The following is a 14,541-nucleotide window of genomic DNA, read 5'->3' on the forward strand; positions in this document are numbered from 1 at the left end:
CTACGGGCCTGCACCTGCAACCTTCATTTATAAAATTAGGAAAATAATTGGGTTGTTTTGAGGATTAAATGTGTTAATCATTGTGTGAAGTACTCAGAACAGTGCCCTAGGATATATTAGTCTCTCAATAAAAATTAGTTCTTCCTAACTGTGTGAGCTTGGGTGAGTCATTTCACATATCTGAGCCTCAGTCTCTTTAGCAGTCAAATGGAGGAAATAACAAACCTACTTCCGAAACATAGTCCTGGGGATGAATTGTGATAATGTATATGGGAGCATTTTGTAGAGTGCTGTAACAACACAATATGGAACTATCTATCGTGAACAACAAAAAAAATACTCCCTCTAACTAGGTAATAAAAATCTCTTACCAGGAGATGGGCCTTCTGGTTTTCAGACTTACTACCTTACTTGACAGGCAGAGGGTGCATTGGAAAGAGTGGATTTGGGGCTGGAATTAAGTACCCCCCTTTAATCCTGTTTCCTTACCCATAAAGTAGGGTGGTCACTCCTGCTGGGTCCTCTGTTTAGGGTCCTTGGGAGGGACAAAGGAGATCAGAGAGCACAGGTGTGAATGTGCTTTGCAAACATTAAAAAGTGCTAGAAGGGAGGGAAAGGGATTTGTGAAAAGTGGCCATGGGGTGGTGGTGCAGGAACCCCTTGGCAAGGACATTGGTCTTTGAGCTCTGGGTACTGCAGAGTTTACCCACTGGGGAGAGAAGAGGGGCTCTATTGGAACCAGCATTGTGGAGCCAGGGCTCCCCCTGAAGACATGAGGTGTCAAATAAGAAGCTGTGCTAGCTCTAGAATTTCCCAGTGGGGGCAGAGAAGGAAGGAGGTCCTTTACCCAGGCTTGGCCCCAGAATCATCCCTTCTTCACCCTCTTCCCAGACAATCCCATTTGCCATCAGAGGACCTTGAGCAGAGGCAGCTCCAATGGGCTCCCTTGTGACCTTCATGACAAGACTTGCTGGGAGGGGCTCACCCGGCACATCTGCAGCACCACTGCCCCCCGCCTTTAGGTTGCAGATTCCTGGCCTCACCCCTCAGGAGAGCAAGCTTGACACCATCCACACACCTGGACCAGGACAGGTCTAAACCTGCTACAGAGGGAAAAAGCTGGTTAACTAGAACCCTGCGCCTTCTCATCTGATTGAGGATGATCTGCCAAGGCCCAGCAGAGGGGGCTGACCCCACGTGAATCGCATGTCCCCACCCCAGGCCTCTGGAGGAAGCTTGGGAATCAGGAGACCTTGTTTGGGGTGCTGGTTGTGCCCCAAGCTCACTGTGCCTCTGTGCAAATCACTTCACCTGTCAGGGACCGTATGACCATCCCTAAAGTAAAGGAGCTGGACGTGGTCCAAAGGTCCTCTCCAGCACTGAGACTGTGACCAGGAAGGAGTTAACAGAGGCCAGGCTCCAGGTCAGGAAGGCAAGGGTTAACCTGGGGGGGTGGAGGCTCTCTTGGCTTTTCCTGTGTAGAGTGAGGTTTGGCTGCCACCAAAGTTACTTCCAGTCCCTGCTGTCCCTCCTGCCTTCAGTCTGGACCTGCCTGGGGACGCTGGCATTCAGCCCCACCATGCAGAGGTGAGTCCATCCTGAGCCCAGGGCTGGGGTGGGAGGGCACCCAGGGACCCAAGGGCAAGGAGGCTGGCACCAAGCCAGTGAGCACAGTCCCCTAGCCTGCATCGCTATCCAAAGCCAAATGCTTGGGCAAAGTTCGGACCCACCGACCCCAGTACCGTGAGAGGGTGGGCAAAGGGGTGGCGGGCGCAAAGATGTCTGCCAGGCTTCTAGGGTGGAACGTCTGTGGTTGGGCACCAAGGCAGCGCGGAAGGCAGGGAAGAGGCAGTGGACAGCAAACTATTTTGGTCCCTGTGTTTAGGAACATTTTATAGCCGCCTGCTCAGGGCTCGGAAGAGTAGGAGGGGACGGGAGGGTACCCTTGAGGTCAGACAAGCACAGTGCCCTCCTGGGACCTTGGAATCTGACCTATCGCCAAGTTTAGTCCTTGGGAGGCAGGAAGGAGGGCACTGCCAGGCTTTCCTTGTTGCCTGGTTTCCCAGTCACCAACTACCTATGGACTGACTTGCTAGACCCTAGATGGGTGTGTGTGTGTGTGTGTGTGTGTGTGTGTGTGTGTGTGTGTGTGTGTATACACACAGGCTGCCCTGGGGTGGGTAGGGTTGGCAGTCTCTGCCCCAAGGCCCCTTACCAAGGCTCCCCTTCCCCCATCCCTGGCAAGTTCTGTTCCTTTGTTGCCTGCAGACCTGAGGTCTCCTCAGCCCCCAGAACTGATGTGTCCCTCTCAGCTGAATGGAGGATGGGGGGAGCAGGGAAACAGGGATGGGGTAGAGTGTACTGAGCCGTGTGGGTGGCCCATTCTGTTACTGCCAGGGGAACTGTCAACTCTTGATTTACAACCCCTCCGGCCCCCCTTCCCCAGCAGAAGGGAGCTGGATGAGAAGGGTCACGGGGTTTTAGGACGAGGGACCCTGAGGGCAGGTTTCTGGGAGCGCAGGTTATTGGGAAGAATTAGTGGAAGGAAATTTTTAGTGAGATAAGGGGCCAATCTCTAGCAGAAAGTGCTTGGTTTTATAGCAGCAGGAATGGAAGCAAAACATAGAGGAAAGTTTTGATAGGCAAGTGAGATACTCATTTGGAACTAGTTCTGGACTGTAAAGCAAAGAGATCTGGGTTCCAGTTCTGGGCCCAAACTCTCAGTAAGACCTGAACAAGCCTCCTCCTCTCTGGGCCAGTTTTCTCTTCTATGAAATGGAAATGCAGAGGTAAACAAGGTGATGTATGCAGTTGGGCATTGTGGAATTCCCTTCGCAGGGGCACAGAGCAGGTGGCAGGTAGCTGGCTGAAGTGACCTGGTGACCACCTCCCTCTCTTTCCCTGATGGCCCTGCTGGGCCTGGGCAGGGCAGTTGGCTGCAATTACTGGAGGCTCCTACCCTGTGGTTATATCCCTGACCTCTGTGTTTGGGGGCGGGATGGGTGGGTCCTGCTGGAGCCAGCATGTGGCTGGGAAGCCTCCTTGTCTTGGACTCAGAGTTGCTAGGTTGGGAAGAGGTATTTTTTCCGGTTGAGGCTACTGTCGGGAATTGGGCAGGGACCAGCCCCATTTCCTTTTCCAAGTGTCCTGCTTGCCGATGCCTGCTTGGCATGGCCCTGTGGCCAGAATGGGGCACCCTCAAAGGGGCATATGTTTCTGGGTGGCCAGGGAGCCCCTGCCCATTGTCTCTGAGGGATGGGCGTGGGAGGGATACCTGAGCCTCTGCCCCCTGGGCATGGCACCTGGCTGACTTGGATGGGGGAGGGGTGGCTGGATGAGCCTATTCCCAGGAATGCCTGCAGGAGAGGGGCAGGGACATTTCCTATTCTCCCCCGACCATTCCTCTTTCTCCGCAGGTCCCAGGAGGCCCCAGCCAATTGCTCTCAGCTCCTCAACTATCTGCCTACCTCCAGTGGCTTATGGGGCACTGTCCTGCCCAGTTCTGCTAAGATGCTCCTGGCCTCTCCCTCCAACCCATCCAGGGGACGGACCCCCAGCGCTGTGGAGAGGCTGGAGGCCGACAAAGCCAAGTATGTCAAGACGCACCAGGTGATAGCGCGACGCCAGGAGCCAGCTCTGCGTGGGGGTCCCGGGCCGCTCACCCCGCACCCCTGCAACGAGCTGGGGCCCCCTCCATCGCCCAGGACGCCCAGACCTGCCCGCCGGGGCAGTGGCAGGCGGCTGCCAAGGCCTGATTCCCTCATATTCTACCGCCAGAAGCGCGAATGCAAGGCTTCAGTGAACAAAGAGAACGCCAAGGGCCAGGGGCTCGTGCGTCGCCTCTTCCTGGGCGCCCCCCGAGACGTCGCTTCAAGCAGCCCAGGCTCAACGGAGCGACCCGCGGCTCCTGGGGGTTGGGCCGCGCCCCAAGATGCCCCAGACGCAGCGGGAAAGCGGGCATTGTGCCCCACGTGCTCGCTGCCCCTGTCGGAGAAGGAGCGCTTCTTCAACTACTGCGGTCTGGAGCGCGCGCTGGTGGAGGTGCTGGGCGCCGAGCGCTTCTCTCCGCAGAGCTGGGGCGCCGACGCCAGCCCCCAGCCCGGAACGTCGCCGCCGCCCGGCTCTGGGGACGCCAGCGACTGGACGTCCAGCGACGGCGGCGCAGAACGCCGGGACCGTGCTGAGTGCGGCGGCTCGGAAGCGGCGGGCTCGGCGCGGGACGGGCGCCCCCAGGTGTCGGTGGTGGAGCGCAACGCGCGCGTCATCCAGTGGCTGTACGGCTGCCAGCGCGCCCGCGGCCCGCCGCGCGAGTCCGAGGTGTGACCGCCGCCGCTCGTGAGCAGGCTCTGGTGGAGTCCGGGGTCCGGGGAAGGGCAAGGGGTGAGCGCGGGGTTGGACCCAGGCACGGGCGGGGACACCCTGCCTCTCACGCGCCGGGTGCTTTTGGGCAAACCCTTCCCTTTGGATCTCGGTTTCCCCTCGTGAACCTTGGGAGGATGGGACAAAAAGATCCCGAAGGCCCTTCCCAGCGCAGGCGGCGGACGGGGAGGGGGCGGCCTCGTGGCCCCTGTGGAGGCCGGGAGGCTAGTGAAGACTGGAGGAGTGAAGACTGGGGTGGGAGATCAGAGAACCTGCTGAATAAAGTCAAAAAGTTATTTAAAGGAGGTCGAGAGGCTGGATTACAGAGCAGACGCGCGAGGGTTTTGGAGTGTGGGTTCCAGGCAGAATGTGCCTCTCGGGACCGCAGACACACCCCTCGGTGATCAAAGTATATTTGAAATGGTCACAAAGCGCTTGGCAAAGTTCCCGGCATATAGGAAGTGCTCAATAAACGAAGCCGCTATGACCACCACCGAATTAGCACTAACACTATTATGATCGTCTCCGCCACCGACCCCCCCCCCCCCCCCCGCCCCCAGGAGGGTCCAAATTAGAGCTGGGAGCCAGGAATCGCGCGTTTGGGGAGTTTTGTGGAGGGGTCTGCTCCAGAAATCTGGGGTTCACCAGCCCCTGAAGGCTCCCATTCCTGGAGCTTTGCTACTCATTTTGTTTACTAGATATGAAGGGCTGAGATGTGGAGGTTCCAGAATCGAGGACAATAAAGGACTCTTCAAACCAGGACTTTGCCAACCCGCAGCCTCACATCTTGTCACCGTCTTCCTTTCCCTCAAAGACAAACAAGGTCACCTGTTTCCTCACACGTTCACACCTGTAAGTCTTTGTTCACGCCCTTCTCCCTTTGCCTGGGTTACCTTCCCCTTTCTCTCCACTCATTCTTCTAAGATTACATATACGCATTCTCTCTCAGGAACTCCTGAATTTCCCAGCCGGGGTCATCTCCCCTGAGCTCCCAACTACAGCCTTATTTTTGTGCCTCAACTTATCACCTTGTGCGGGACCCGCTGGTAGTCTGGTTTCTCTTGTTAGTCACTGACCTTCCCCTAGTACAGGGATAGCCCACGTAGCAAGGCCACAAGAAACGTTTGTCGAACTAAAAGGGGCTGGACAGGGCGGCGGCACTTGTCCTTTAGGGTACCCCAGATTCCTGGAAAGTTGTACCCTAAATCGAACACAATCTACCCTGATACCTAAGAGGTCTCTGGTCATTTTATCCTTGTACGTTTGTGGGGGGAGAAGGCGAGGACCACTCCAGCTGGACCCTGCCCTGAGGTTGCCCACCCAAAAGCAGCCTTCCCCGCCGTATGGACAAAAGCACGCGGTCACACGGAGTGTCGGGCCAGGGTTTTTTTTTATCGTGGGAGGGGAGGAGCGGTCGCCCAGTTAGGCCGGCAGACTAGTCGCCCTTGGGCGCAGCTTTCATCCTCATCTCGGCCAGTTTGTGGGTGAGAAAGCCCCACTTGAAGCCGGCTGCGGGATCGGCTTCCCGCGGCTCGGGGCGCTCGGCGGCCTCGTCCCCGGCTTCAGGGTCCCGATCCGGAGTGGGTTCCGCGCCGCTAAGCATGGACGCTGCCGCCGCCTGCTGCTGCTGCTGCTGCCACCTGCTGGCGAACGCGTCCCAGAACCCGGTCCCGCGCGTCTCCGCCGCCGCCGCCTGAGAGGAGGGCTGCGCCGCCAGCGGGCTGCAGGAGAGAGGCGGGGTCAGGGGCTGGCCGAGAGGCCCCGGAGAGGACAAAGGACAGGAGGCGGGGTCAAGGGACCAGTAGTGGGGCCCGTGGGGCCCGGGTGAGGTCAAGGGCTGGAAGGGCCCGGGAGACTGGCGGCAGGGCCTGGAGGCAAGGGGAGGGCTCAGAGGCACTGGGAGAGGGGGCTGGGGTGGGACAGGGTCAGGGGATTAGGTGAGGGGTCTGGGAAGAGGTGACCAGGATCAGGATCCCTGGGGAGAGAGCTGGGGTCAGGGGTTTAGGGTAGAGGAGAGGGGCGAGGCCAGAGGCGCAGGGTCTGGGAAGGTGGAGGAGGAGGAGCCCTGAGAGAGGGGCGGGCGGAAGGATGCGAAGAGACTGTGGGACCCGAATGGGAACTTTAGATCCGGGGAGGGGGCGGGGTCAGACTCTGGGGGCGGTCGTTCCGGAACCCGAGGGCAGAGCCCTGGGGAAGGAGACGGGGCGGGGACAGGGTTCTGGCTCTGGGATGGAGGAAAAGAGGGTCCAGAAAAATGAGGGTCGCTGGGTAGAAGGATGGGTGGAGCGACCCCGAGGGAAGGAGAAAGGCCTAGATCAAAGGCTTACGGGAGAGGGGAACTAGGGAGGTAGCAAGTAGATGTGGGGGGAAGGGCAATCAAGGAGCAGCGATGAGGCTTGAGGTAGGGAGAGGGGGTGAGCGGGAGGGAGAAAAGGAACCCTGGGGTAGGAGAGATGGGTGGGTCAGGGGGAACCTAGGGAAGAAAGGAATAGGGGAATGCCAAAAGGGAAGTGTGACTGGGCTGGAGGAAAGGGCAGAGATGGAGTGTGTGCCAGAATAGAGCTAGGAGGAAGACAAGGCCCTGGGTCTGACCCTCTACGCCCCCAGCATCAAAGACCTGCTAAGACAGTGGTTCCTAAACTATTGTCCTCAAGTCTTCAGGGAGCTCGCTGAAAATATAGATACCAGGCCTCAGCCAACACCGGCTGAATCAAAATCTTTGAGGGAGGGTCTGGGAATTTGTGTTTGTCTCAAGTTCCCTGGGAGGATGAGGGTTTAGACCAATACTTGGGAACCACTGATCTGAACCACTCTCTGTTCCAAACACCTAAAACTTCTCTCCTGGGTTCCCTTCTTCTAGGGAGATGACCCCTCCCACATGGATGGGGAGAGAGAGCCCATAATACCTTTTAGCATCTCAATCCCAACAGCTGGTAAATTCCTCCTGAGATCTAACCTAATCTCCCAGATATGCTGATTGGGCCTCTTTCCTGCTGAGAGAAACAGAAACAGCCAGGGGCTGGCCCTCCCCAGTCTTCCGTAGTCAGAAAGAGGAAAGGACACGGGAGAAGGGGATCCCCGGGCCCATCCCAGACCCCCTCAACACACACACGTACTGGTCAGCACAGGGCTCTGGTGGCAGCAGCTTGTCCTCGTCTTCTTTGTTAAACAGAGACGACATTGTCAGCCAGCCTCTCACCCCAACCCCCTGAACCTGGGAGAGAGGGGCTGGGAGTCAAGGAGGGCCCCCAGCACTACCTCCCAGGACTCCACAGCAGCTTCTGCCAGGCTCCCCAGGGTTGGGGTGGAAGAAGGGAGAACTCACCCGGCGGGCCAGCTGTGACATGGGATTGAAGGCCTCTTCAGCTGGTTCTGCTGCCTCAGACTCCACTAACGCTGGGTTCTCCTTCTGGGACACAAGACCCCTACCCAGCATGAGAGAGGCCCCAGAGGAATATGACCTCCCTCCCCCACTGCTAGCCTGGTACACATAGACCTGGCACCTCCAAACCCCATGGAACAAGACGCACACCTAGGCCCCTGACACCCTCCAAAAATACACGCAGCTGTACCTCTACGCAAATCTACCTGTCACACATTTCCTGTACAGTCAATCCCCACAGACACCTTTGAGCTCACATACTGCCCACCCACAGACACATGCAAAACATGTGGACAAGGGCTTGCACGCCAGTGTAGACACACACCTGTACAGGAGCGTGCCTCCGCATGGCTACAACCCTTGCCCTGTACGTACACAGATATATGTGCTGTGAGGTACCTACACAAGGACACTTACACAGTTATACCATTCACACCTGTGCACTTCCACAACTGAAGACAGCTGCATGGAGGCCCACTCACAGCACACAAAACCTCTCCACTCATCCACAGACACCAAGACACAGATGTTCACACACACCCAAACACACATGCCATACAAACATAGTACCTGAGAATGCCTGCATGCCTCTATAGACTTCTGCCCCCAAAAAACACACCTGAAAACACCTGTAACCAGTTCACACCTGCACACACACCTTAAATGGGGATTCCACATGGATGCCAATCCCAATACTGACCCACAGATACTTCTACACAGGGCCAGCCCTAGACACCAACCTGTGTAGACAGACACGTGTTCACACTGACATACACACACCCCAGCACTAGTTCCTGCCTCTGCCATATCTGTTTGTGCAATTGCCATTTATCGCAGCCTCCAGAGGTAAGGCTGCTTTGGAGCCTTTTCAGTTTTTCTTTTTAAATGTCAGAATAAACATGGTCCAAGTATGGCTCTGTCCTGTTGCTGCTACAGTAACCCTCAGTGTACAAGTGCCACTTCCCCTACTTCCCGGGGGCTTGCTTCCTCTCAAGGTGAGTCATCCTGCTTTTGCTCAGCTCTGCCCATTAGAAAGTTGTGTCAAGCTGAGTGTATCTGTATGGGTACTGCGCATTGGTCCTAAAAGGATCCCTTCCGTGTGGCAGCCCTTGAGATCTTTGGAGAGAGTGACCACTCTTCCAGTGCCCCCCAAGTCTTTTCTTCCTTGGTTTTCTGGAACGTCCTGACTTCCTGACACTGCACCGTGCCATTGGTCATCCATGAATTACCAGTTGCTTCTGCACAAATCTCTCTTTCTCTCTCTCTCATAGCCAGTCCCTTGCCCTTCTTAGTATCTTTCACTCCTGCTGCCCCTCTGCCCATGCCCCATCCAGCAAGCAGGATATTACCCACCTCCTCTGCCAGGTCCTCCTCAGATTCCCCACTCAGGGTCTGTAGCACTTTGGACTTGTAGGTTTTCCAGAAGGTTTGGTTCATGGCTGCAGGGGAAATGGGCCTGGCACCCAGGCACGGGAAGCACCCAGTGTGTCTGGCTCCAGGAACTTGGTGAGGCTGAGCGCCTGTCCCAGGGATCAGGTGACCTCATTAAAGATGCACCAGCCTCCCCAGATGGCACAGTGCCCAGCAGGTGAACCTGATCCAAAGGAGTCTGTGGTGAGAGCCAGCTTCTGCCACTTCAGCCCCTCGTCTTGACCCATATTCGCCAAGAATAATGAAGACTCCCTCCACAGAAGCCTCCTTCCTGGGCCTAGGAGTTCTTGAATTTGATCATTTGGAATGGCTCCAGAAATATTCTCTTCCATTCACGAATTCCATTTACAAAGTCCTTGGGCTCAGGACCCACAGTGGTTCCCCCTGTGACTGTAGCCATACTAGCTGTGCCCTCAACAGGGCTCTGCCCTATGTCTGCACTCAGCCTCTGTGAACTGGAGTGGGAAGGTCCCAAGGCTCCCAGTCGGTGCCCTGGGCTTACATTTCACCGCTTTGTCTGGGCTGGAAACTGATTCCTCTCCCCAGGGATGCACGTGCTGGTCTCCTTGTTTCCTGGCAACAGGTTCCAAAGAACCAGAGCCCCTGAATTATTGCTGAGTTCCTCTGGTCAGCCTGGAAGGCACCAGGCTCTGGTGCATGGGAAAAGGCTCTCTGGCCCTCTCCCCACTCTGAGCACACAGCACCTGGGCTGTATCTCTCCCTTTGATGCCAGCCCACGCCTGGGAGTCCAGGGCTCAGAGAAGGGGCTCAAAGATGGAAGGTCCTTCTGTGAGCATCTCCTTTTCTTGTGAGAGAAGCCGACCCCTCTTGAGTCTGACAGTACGCCTAAGCACTGTGATCTCTGGGGAGGAATAACTGGGGAGGGGTGAGAAGTGGCGAGGGCTTTCTCAGGGACTAGAGGTATTTCTGTGGGGGCCGGGATCCCAAACTTATTCACTCTCGTTCATTTATTAATTTATTAACATCACAGACATTTTTCAGTGCCTCCCAAAGATGCAGCATCCCCCCCGACACGCGCAACGTGGAGTCTAAGATCTGGGAACCAGGAAGGGGTGATAAGGCCAGAGGACGGTGCTGTGGGCCAGGCGGGGCGGGCAGGGCAGCGGACGGGCCGGCATCCCCCCCCAGGGCACGCACCACCCAGCCCTTCCAGCGACGGAGGAGGACGCTTCTTGGGGCCCGGCCCCGAGCTCTGTCACTGACATCGACGGCCGCCTGGGGGCGCTCGAGGCGCGGCCCGCGCGAGTGACGTCATCAGAGGCGGTCTGGCAGAGCCTGATCATTCCCAGGGCGTCACAAGGCGTCATTGAGCAGTCCGGAAGCGCCCACGCGTGTTCTCCCAGCTCGGCTCTGGGACCCCTAGGCCTGCTGTCACCCGCCATGGGTCGCTCCCGCCGGACGGGCGCGCACCGAGCGCACTCCCTGGCCCGCCAGATGAAGGCGAAGCGGCGGCGGCCGGACCTGGATGAGATTCACCGCGATTTGCGGCTCCAGGTTGCCGCACGGCCCCGGCCAGACCCAAGCGCGGAACCCGATCCCGACCTGCCAGGGGGCGGCCTGCATCGCTGTCTGGCCTGCGCGTGAGTTACGGCCGGGCCCAGCCTGAGGAGGAGAAGGGTCCGCGGGACGGGACGGGGGTGTGAGATCCGGGTCCCGGGACGCGCAGGGTCTCTTCTCCTGGGACCAGTGGGTCTGCCGGCCTCCCATCCCTTCAAGCCCGGAGCCTAGCATCAGGGAATGAGCTAGGGTCAGGGAAATAGGCGTACCTGAGAGGCATCACCTTCTAACTATCCTCCTTACCCCCCCCCCCATCCCTACAGGAGGTACTTCATCGATTCTGCCAACCTGAAGACCCACTTCCGATCCAAAGACCACAAGAAAAGGTATGAAGTAGTAAGGAGAGGATTGATGGATGTGTCCCGGGCAGACAGGGCTTGCATCTGGTCAGCTCTCAACTCCTATTCTTTTTCCCAGGCTGAAGCAGCTGAGTGTGGAGCCCTACAGTCAGGAAGAAGCAGAGAGGGCAGCGGGTATGGGTTCCTATGTTCCTCCCCAAAGGCTGGCAGTGCCCACAGAAGTATCCACCGCGGTCCCTGAGATGGACACGTCTACCTGACATGGCCTGAGGATGCAAGGCAGAGGAGCTGCCCATGGACAGTGATGCAAGGGCCAGGCTGGGAGAGACTATGCCAGTCTCTTTTGGTTTGGGAAGTAGATGGCCTCTGCCGGGTGCCCTCCCTCCCAATAAAAGAACTGGATAAAGAGAGCTTGCCTCTGACTCACTAACCTCCAGGCCACTCCTCCAAATTCAAGCCCTGTAAGGGTTTCTCTCTACTCCTGTGTACAGGGCCCAGGGTGTTTGCTCCCTACTTGATTCAGCTTCAGAACCTGCATCCTTTCCTTCCCTCAGGGGTCCTAGCATCTGAGCTGAAGCCCCCCATTGCAGCCCAGGTGTGTGTGGGGGATGGGTAGGATCAGGTTTATACTACCTTGCTTCCAATGAGGGCAGGGAGTGACCCCCCCTCAGAAAAGAAGTAGGCTTCTGAGATTGTAGCCCCCGTGAGTCACCTACCCCCCAGGGCCCAGGTTAGAGGCTGCCTACTTCATCATGGAGCCTGTGGCGGCCGCCGCTGCCCCACCATCTTCCAGACAGCATAGCAGGAGCCGCCCAGCCCGAGGATAGCCAGCAGTGCAGCCACGATCCCCACCAGCGGACTCCGGGGCTCTGCCCTCAGGTCCCCGGCTATCTGCATCTGGAGGTGCACAGAGGGTCCACCTGAGGGGTCAGCTGAGACTTCTGGGAAGGTGGGGGGTGGAAAGGGGCTGAGAAGCTACAGCTGCGGCAAGGGAAAGGGGCTGAGAAGCTACAGCTGCGGCAAGGAGATATGGATACCATTGCTGCCCCAGGGAGATTCCACCCCAATCTCTCTCGCTCCACTGCCTATGTGGGCTATGTGGGCCCTGGCTGCTCAGGCGGCAGGGAACGTGACAGCCTGGCTGCTGGGTATCATCCCAGCCATGGTAGGGGGAGGAAGGGGTCGGTCCCAGAAGCCACCATTTGGGGTGCTTACCTGTAGCACTCGGAAGTAGCCAGGTGTCAGGCGTCGAAATCGCATGGTGGGTGCCGCTAGTCTTCCTGATGTCCTGTGGGATGGAAGCGGGAATGAGGACCAGTGGCGTTCATGGTACCAAGAAGCAGAAATCAGGACAGAGAGGATGCTCACCAGCGTCTGCCTTCCCAGATCTGGCAGGGGGCGGGGCAGCTAGACCTTTAAATCTGTCCCTTCCCCCTCCTGCCTGCCCTGCCAGCCTTAGGAGCAGCTGTCAGGAGAGATCAGCATCAGGCCTGAGCAGCACCTCCCCCACCCACCAGGGAGTCCAGGCCGGGTAGGCAGGAGAGGCCTTGCCTGGCAGTGTTGAGAAGTCTCAGGCCTGGACCAGGTATGGGAGGGCCTCCCAGCCCTGGTCGTGGCCCTAACCCTACCTCAGATGATTGGATGTCACCAGTCAGCTCTCAGCAAAGGAGGGGTTGGGTGCCTTATTAGCACTCCCTCCAAACAGGAATAGGCCTTTTTCACTTGGTTTCTGTTGGATCAACCACACCTACCTTGGGGGAAGGCACATTCCACCCCTTTCCCCAAGATGGAATTCCTGTAGGGACTTCCTTACCTCAGCTTGGGGACAATAATAAAAGATCTGCATCTTAAGAAAGCTGTCTGAGGGCTTCCCTGGTGGTGCAGTGGTTAAGAATCCGCCTGCCAATGCAGGAGACATGTGTTTGAGCCCTGGTCTGGGAAGATCCCACATGCCTCAGAGCAACTAAGCCTGTGCACCACGTCTACTGAGCCTGCGCTCTAGAGCCCGCGAGCCACAACTACTGAGCCCGTGTGACACAACTACTGAAGCCCGCATGCCTAGAGCCTGTGCTCCGCAACAAGAGAAGCCACCACAATGAGAAGCCTGCGAACCACAACGAAGAGTAGCCCCCGATCGCCGCAACTAGAGAAAGCCTGTGCACAGCAGCAAAGACCCAATGCAGCCAAAAATAAATAAATAAAAATAAATAATAATAACATTAAAAAAAAAGAAAGCTGTCTGAGGTGTGCTAAAAAATAGTAGCTGACTGGGAGTTCCCTGGTGGCCTAGTGGTTAGGATTCCAGGCTTTCACTGCCATGGCTTGGGTTCAATACCTGTATCCTGCAAGCCACGTGGTGTGGCCAAAAAAAAAATAGTAGTTGACTGTGCTGGGCATTATTCGTATGATTTCATTTGGTATTGATTAACTCATAAAAATGGGGGGATAAGCATATTTCCAGAATAGCATGTAGAGTATCTGCATATAGAGAGAATGGAGAACACCCAGAAAACTTAACAGTGGCCCAACCTGGGCAACAAGATGGGGACATGCTGGGGAAAGGGCACGTCCTCCTTCCACTTAATGACCTACTGTTATCGCTGAAATTTTTACAGCAAATAGATCCAAAGACCTTTCATAAACTCACAAAACTACCTTCAAAATAGAAGCTGCCATTTACTGTGCCCCTAACTGCCTAGCCCTGCCACGTGTTGGGGACCCAGAGTAAAGGCACTGGTGTGGTTGTTAGGACCCCAGTCCTTTACAGGGAGTATCTGAGTACACGTGGTGAGTTCTTGTTGGTTTCTCCCCTACAGGATTGTGAGTTCAGGGAGGGCAGAGGCTGGCTGGCTTCTCCCCTCTATCTTGTGCCGGCTCAGGGTAGGTGTTTGATGAAATCAGGATGGTGGAGATAGGTCTGTGTTTATTGGATTTCCCCAGAGTGCCACAGGGAGGCCAGTGTAAGAAGAGGCAAAATCATTAAAGGGAAAAGCACCGAGGAGTGTTAAAGGGACACACACAGTGCAGCATATGAGGACATGAGGCCAAGGACAAAGCCAGAGAGTTGAGGGCCAAATTGCAGATTGGGAGCCTACTGGTTCACAAATGAGGGAGCAAGTCCTATGCAGACCTGGTGAACTGCAGTCCCCTTGAAAGGAAGCAGCCGACGACGTGCACTCATGTTTGATGCCACGTGTGATGGTGGGATGGGGTGAACAGAGCTGGCCAAGTTTCAGAGAACTCAATTTGTATGTGAAATTGTTAAATGATGACAAAACACACACACCACATGGACGTCTGTGGGCCACATTCAGACTTCAGGTCTCTGGGTGACAATCAAGATCATGACAGGCTTTTGAGGCCAGGTATTGGGGCACTGGTAGAGATTCCAAGTTAGGTGACACAAAGGGGGCAGGCCTCCCAGGCCCCTCCCCACGGAATTAAAGCAATAATAACTCATATCTACCTCATATTACAGATTTCAAAATATTT

The 14,541-nt window shown here is 56.5% G+C and overlaps 4 protein-coding genes across 5 annotated transcripts; 2 read left to right on the forward strand and 2 right to left on the reverse strand.

Annotated features, from left to right (window-relative positions):
- Window positions 1-1,502: 1,502 nt before the first annotated feature.
- FAM110D (family with sequence similarity 110 member D) lies at window positions 1,503-4,656 on the forward strand. Of its 2 annotated transcripts, XM_065886024.1 has the most exons (3): window positions 1,503-1,587; window positions 2,602-2,789; window positions 3,417-4,656. In XM_065886024.1, exons 2-3 carry the CDS (start codon window positions 2,776-2,778, stop codon window positions 4,321-4,323), a joined length of 921 nt encoding a protein of 306 aa, XP_065742096.1. In that variant the 5' UTR covers window positions 1,503-1,587; window positions 2,602-2,775; the 3' UTR covers window positions 4,324-4,656. The 2 variants fall into 2 exon arrangements, with proteins under 2 accessions (XP_065742096.1, XP_065742106.1); XM_065886034.1 differs by lacking the exon at window positions 2,602-2,789 and having other exon boundaries at window positions 1,508-1,587.
- A 1,138-nt stretch (window positions 4,657-5,794) lies between these two features.
- C1H1orf232 (chromosome 1 C1orf232 homolog) lies at window positions 5,795-9,178 on the reverse strand. The gene is made up of 4 exons (XM_065898085.1): window positions 9,095-9,178; window positions 7,685-7,768; window positions 7,476-7,573; window positions 5,795-6,080 (listed from the first exon to the last, which is right to left on the reverse strand). Exons 1-4 carry the CDS (start codon window positions 9,176-9,178, stop codon window positions 5,795-5,797), a joined length of 552 nt encoding a protein of 183 aa, XP_065754157.1.
- Window positions 9,179-10,387: 1,209 nt separating this feature from the next.
- On the forward strand, window positions 10,388-11,458 carry ZNF593 (zinc finger protein 593). Its single transcript, XM_065896298.1, has 3 exons — window positions 10,388-10,773; window positions 11,014-11,076; window positions 11,168-11,458. The coding sequence occupies exons 1-3, from the start codon at window positions 10,574-10,576 to the stop codon at window positions 11,307-11,309; spliced, it is 405 nt and encodes a 134-aa protein (XP_065752370.1). The 5' UTR covers window positions 10,388-10,573; the 3' UTR covers window positions 11,310-11,458.
- A 341-nt stretch (window positions 11,459-11,799) lies between these two features.
- On the reverse strand, window positions 11,800-12,309 carry ZNF593OS (ZNF593 opposite strand). The gene is made up of 2 exons (XM_065898203.1): window positions 12,265-12,309; window positions 11,800-11,946 (listed from the first exon to the last, which is right to left on the reverse strand). Exons 1-2 carry the CDS (start codon window positions 12,307-12,309, stop codon window positions 11,800-11,802), a joined length of 192 nt encoding a protein of 63 aa, XP_065754275.1.
- Window positions 12,310-14,541: the final 2,232 nt, after the last annotated feature.

The sequence above is a fragment of the Phocoena phocoena genome, chromosome 1 (genome assembly GCF_963924675.1).
Source record: "Phocoena phocoena chromosome 1, mPhoPho1.1, whole genome shotgun sequence".
NCBI lineage: Eukaryota > Metazoa > Chordata > Mammalia > Artiodactyla > Phocoenidae > Phocoena > Phocoena phocoena.

Bases quoted from the DNA above. Each gene is read 5' to 3' on its own strand.
- C1H1orf232 (XM_065898085.1), bottom strand. From the start codon at position 9,178: ATGAACCAAACCTTCTGGAAAACCTACAAGTCCAAAGTGCTACAGACC. The intron at 7,574-7,684 runs GTGAGTTCTCCC...CCTCTCTCCCAG, and splicing joins TGTCACAGCTGGCCCGCCGG to GTTCAGGGGGTTGGGGTGAG. The intron at 6,081-7,475 runs GTACGTGTGTGT...TCTCTCCTGCAG, and splicing joins CCAGAGCCCTGTGCTGACCA to CCCGCTGGCGGCGCAGCCCT.
- ZNF593 (XM_065896298.1), top strand. From the start codon at position 10,574: ATGGGTCGCTCCCGCCGGACGGGCGCGCACCGAGCGCACTCCCTGGCC. The intron at 10,774-11,013 runs GTGAGTTACGGC...CCATCCCTACAG, and splicing joins CATCGCTGTCTGGCCTGCGC to GAGGTACTTCATCGATTCTG. The intron at 11,077-11,167 runs GTATGAAGTAGT...TCTTTTTCCCAG, and splicing joins TCCAAAGACCACAAGAAAAG to GCTGAAGCAGCTGAGTGTGG.
- ZNF593OS (XM_065898203.1), bottom strand. From the start codon at position 12,309: ATGCGATTTCGACGCCTGACACCTGGCTACTTCCGAGTGCTACAG. The intron at 11,947-12,264 runs GTAAGCACCCCA...GTGCACCTCCAG, and splicing joins GCTACTTCCGAGTGCTACAG to ATGCAGATAGCCGGGGACCT.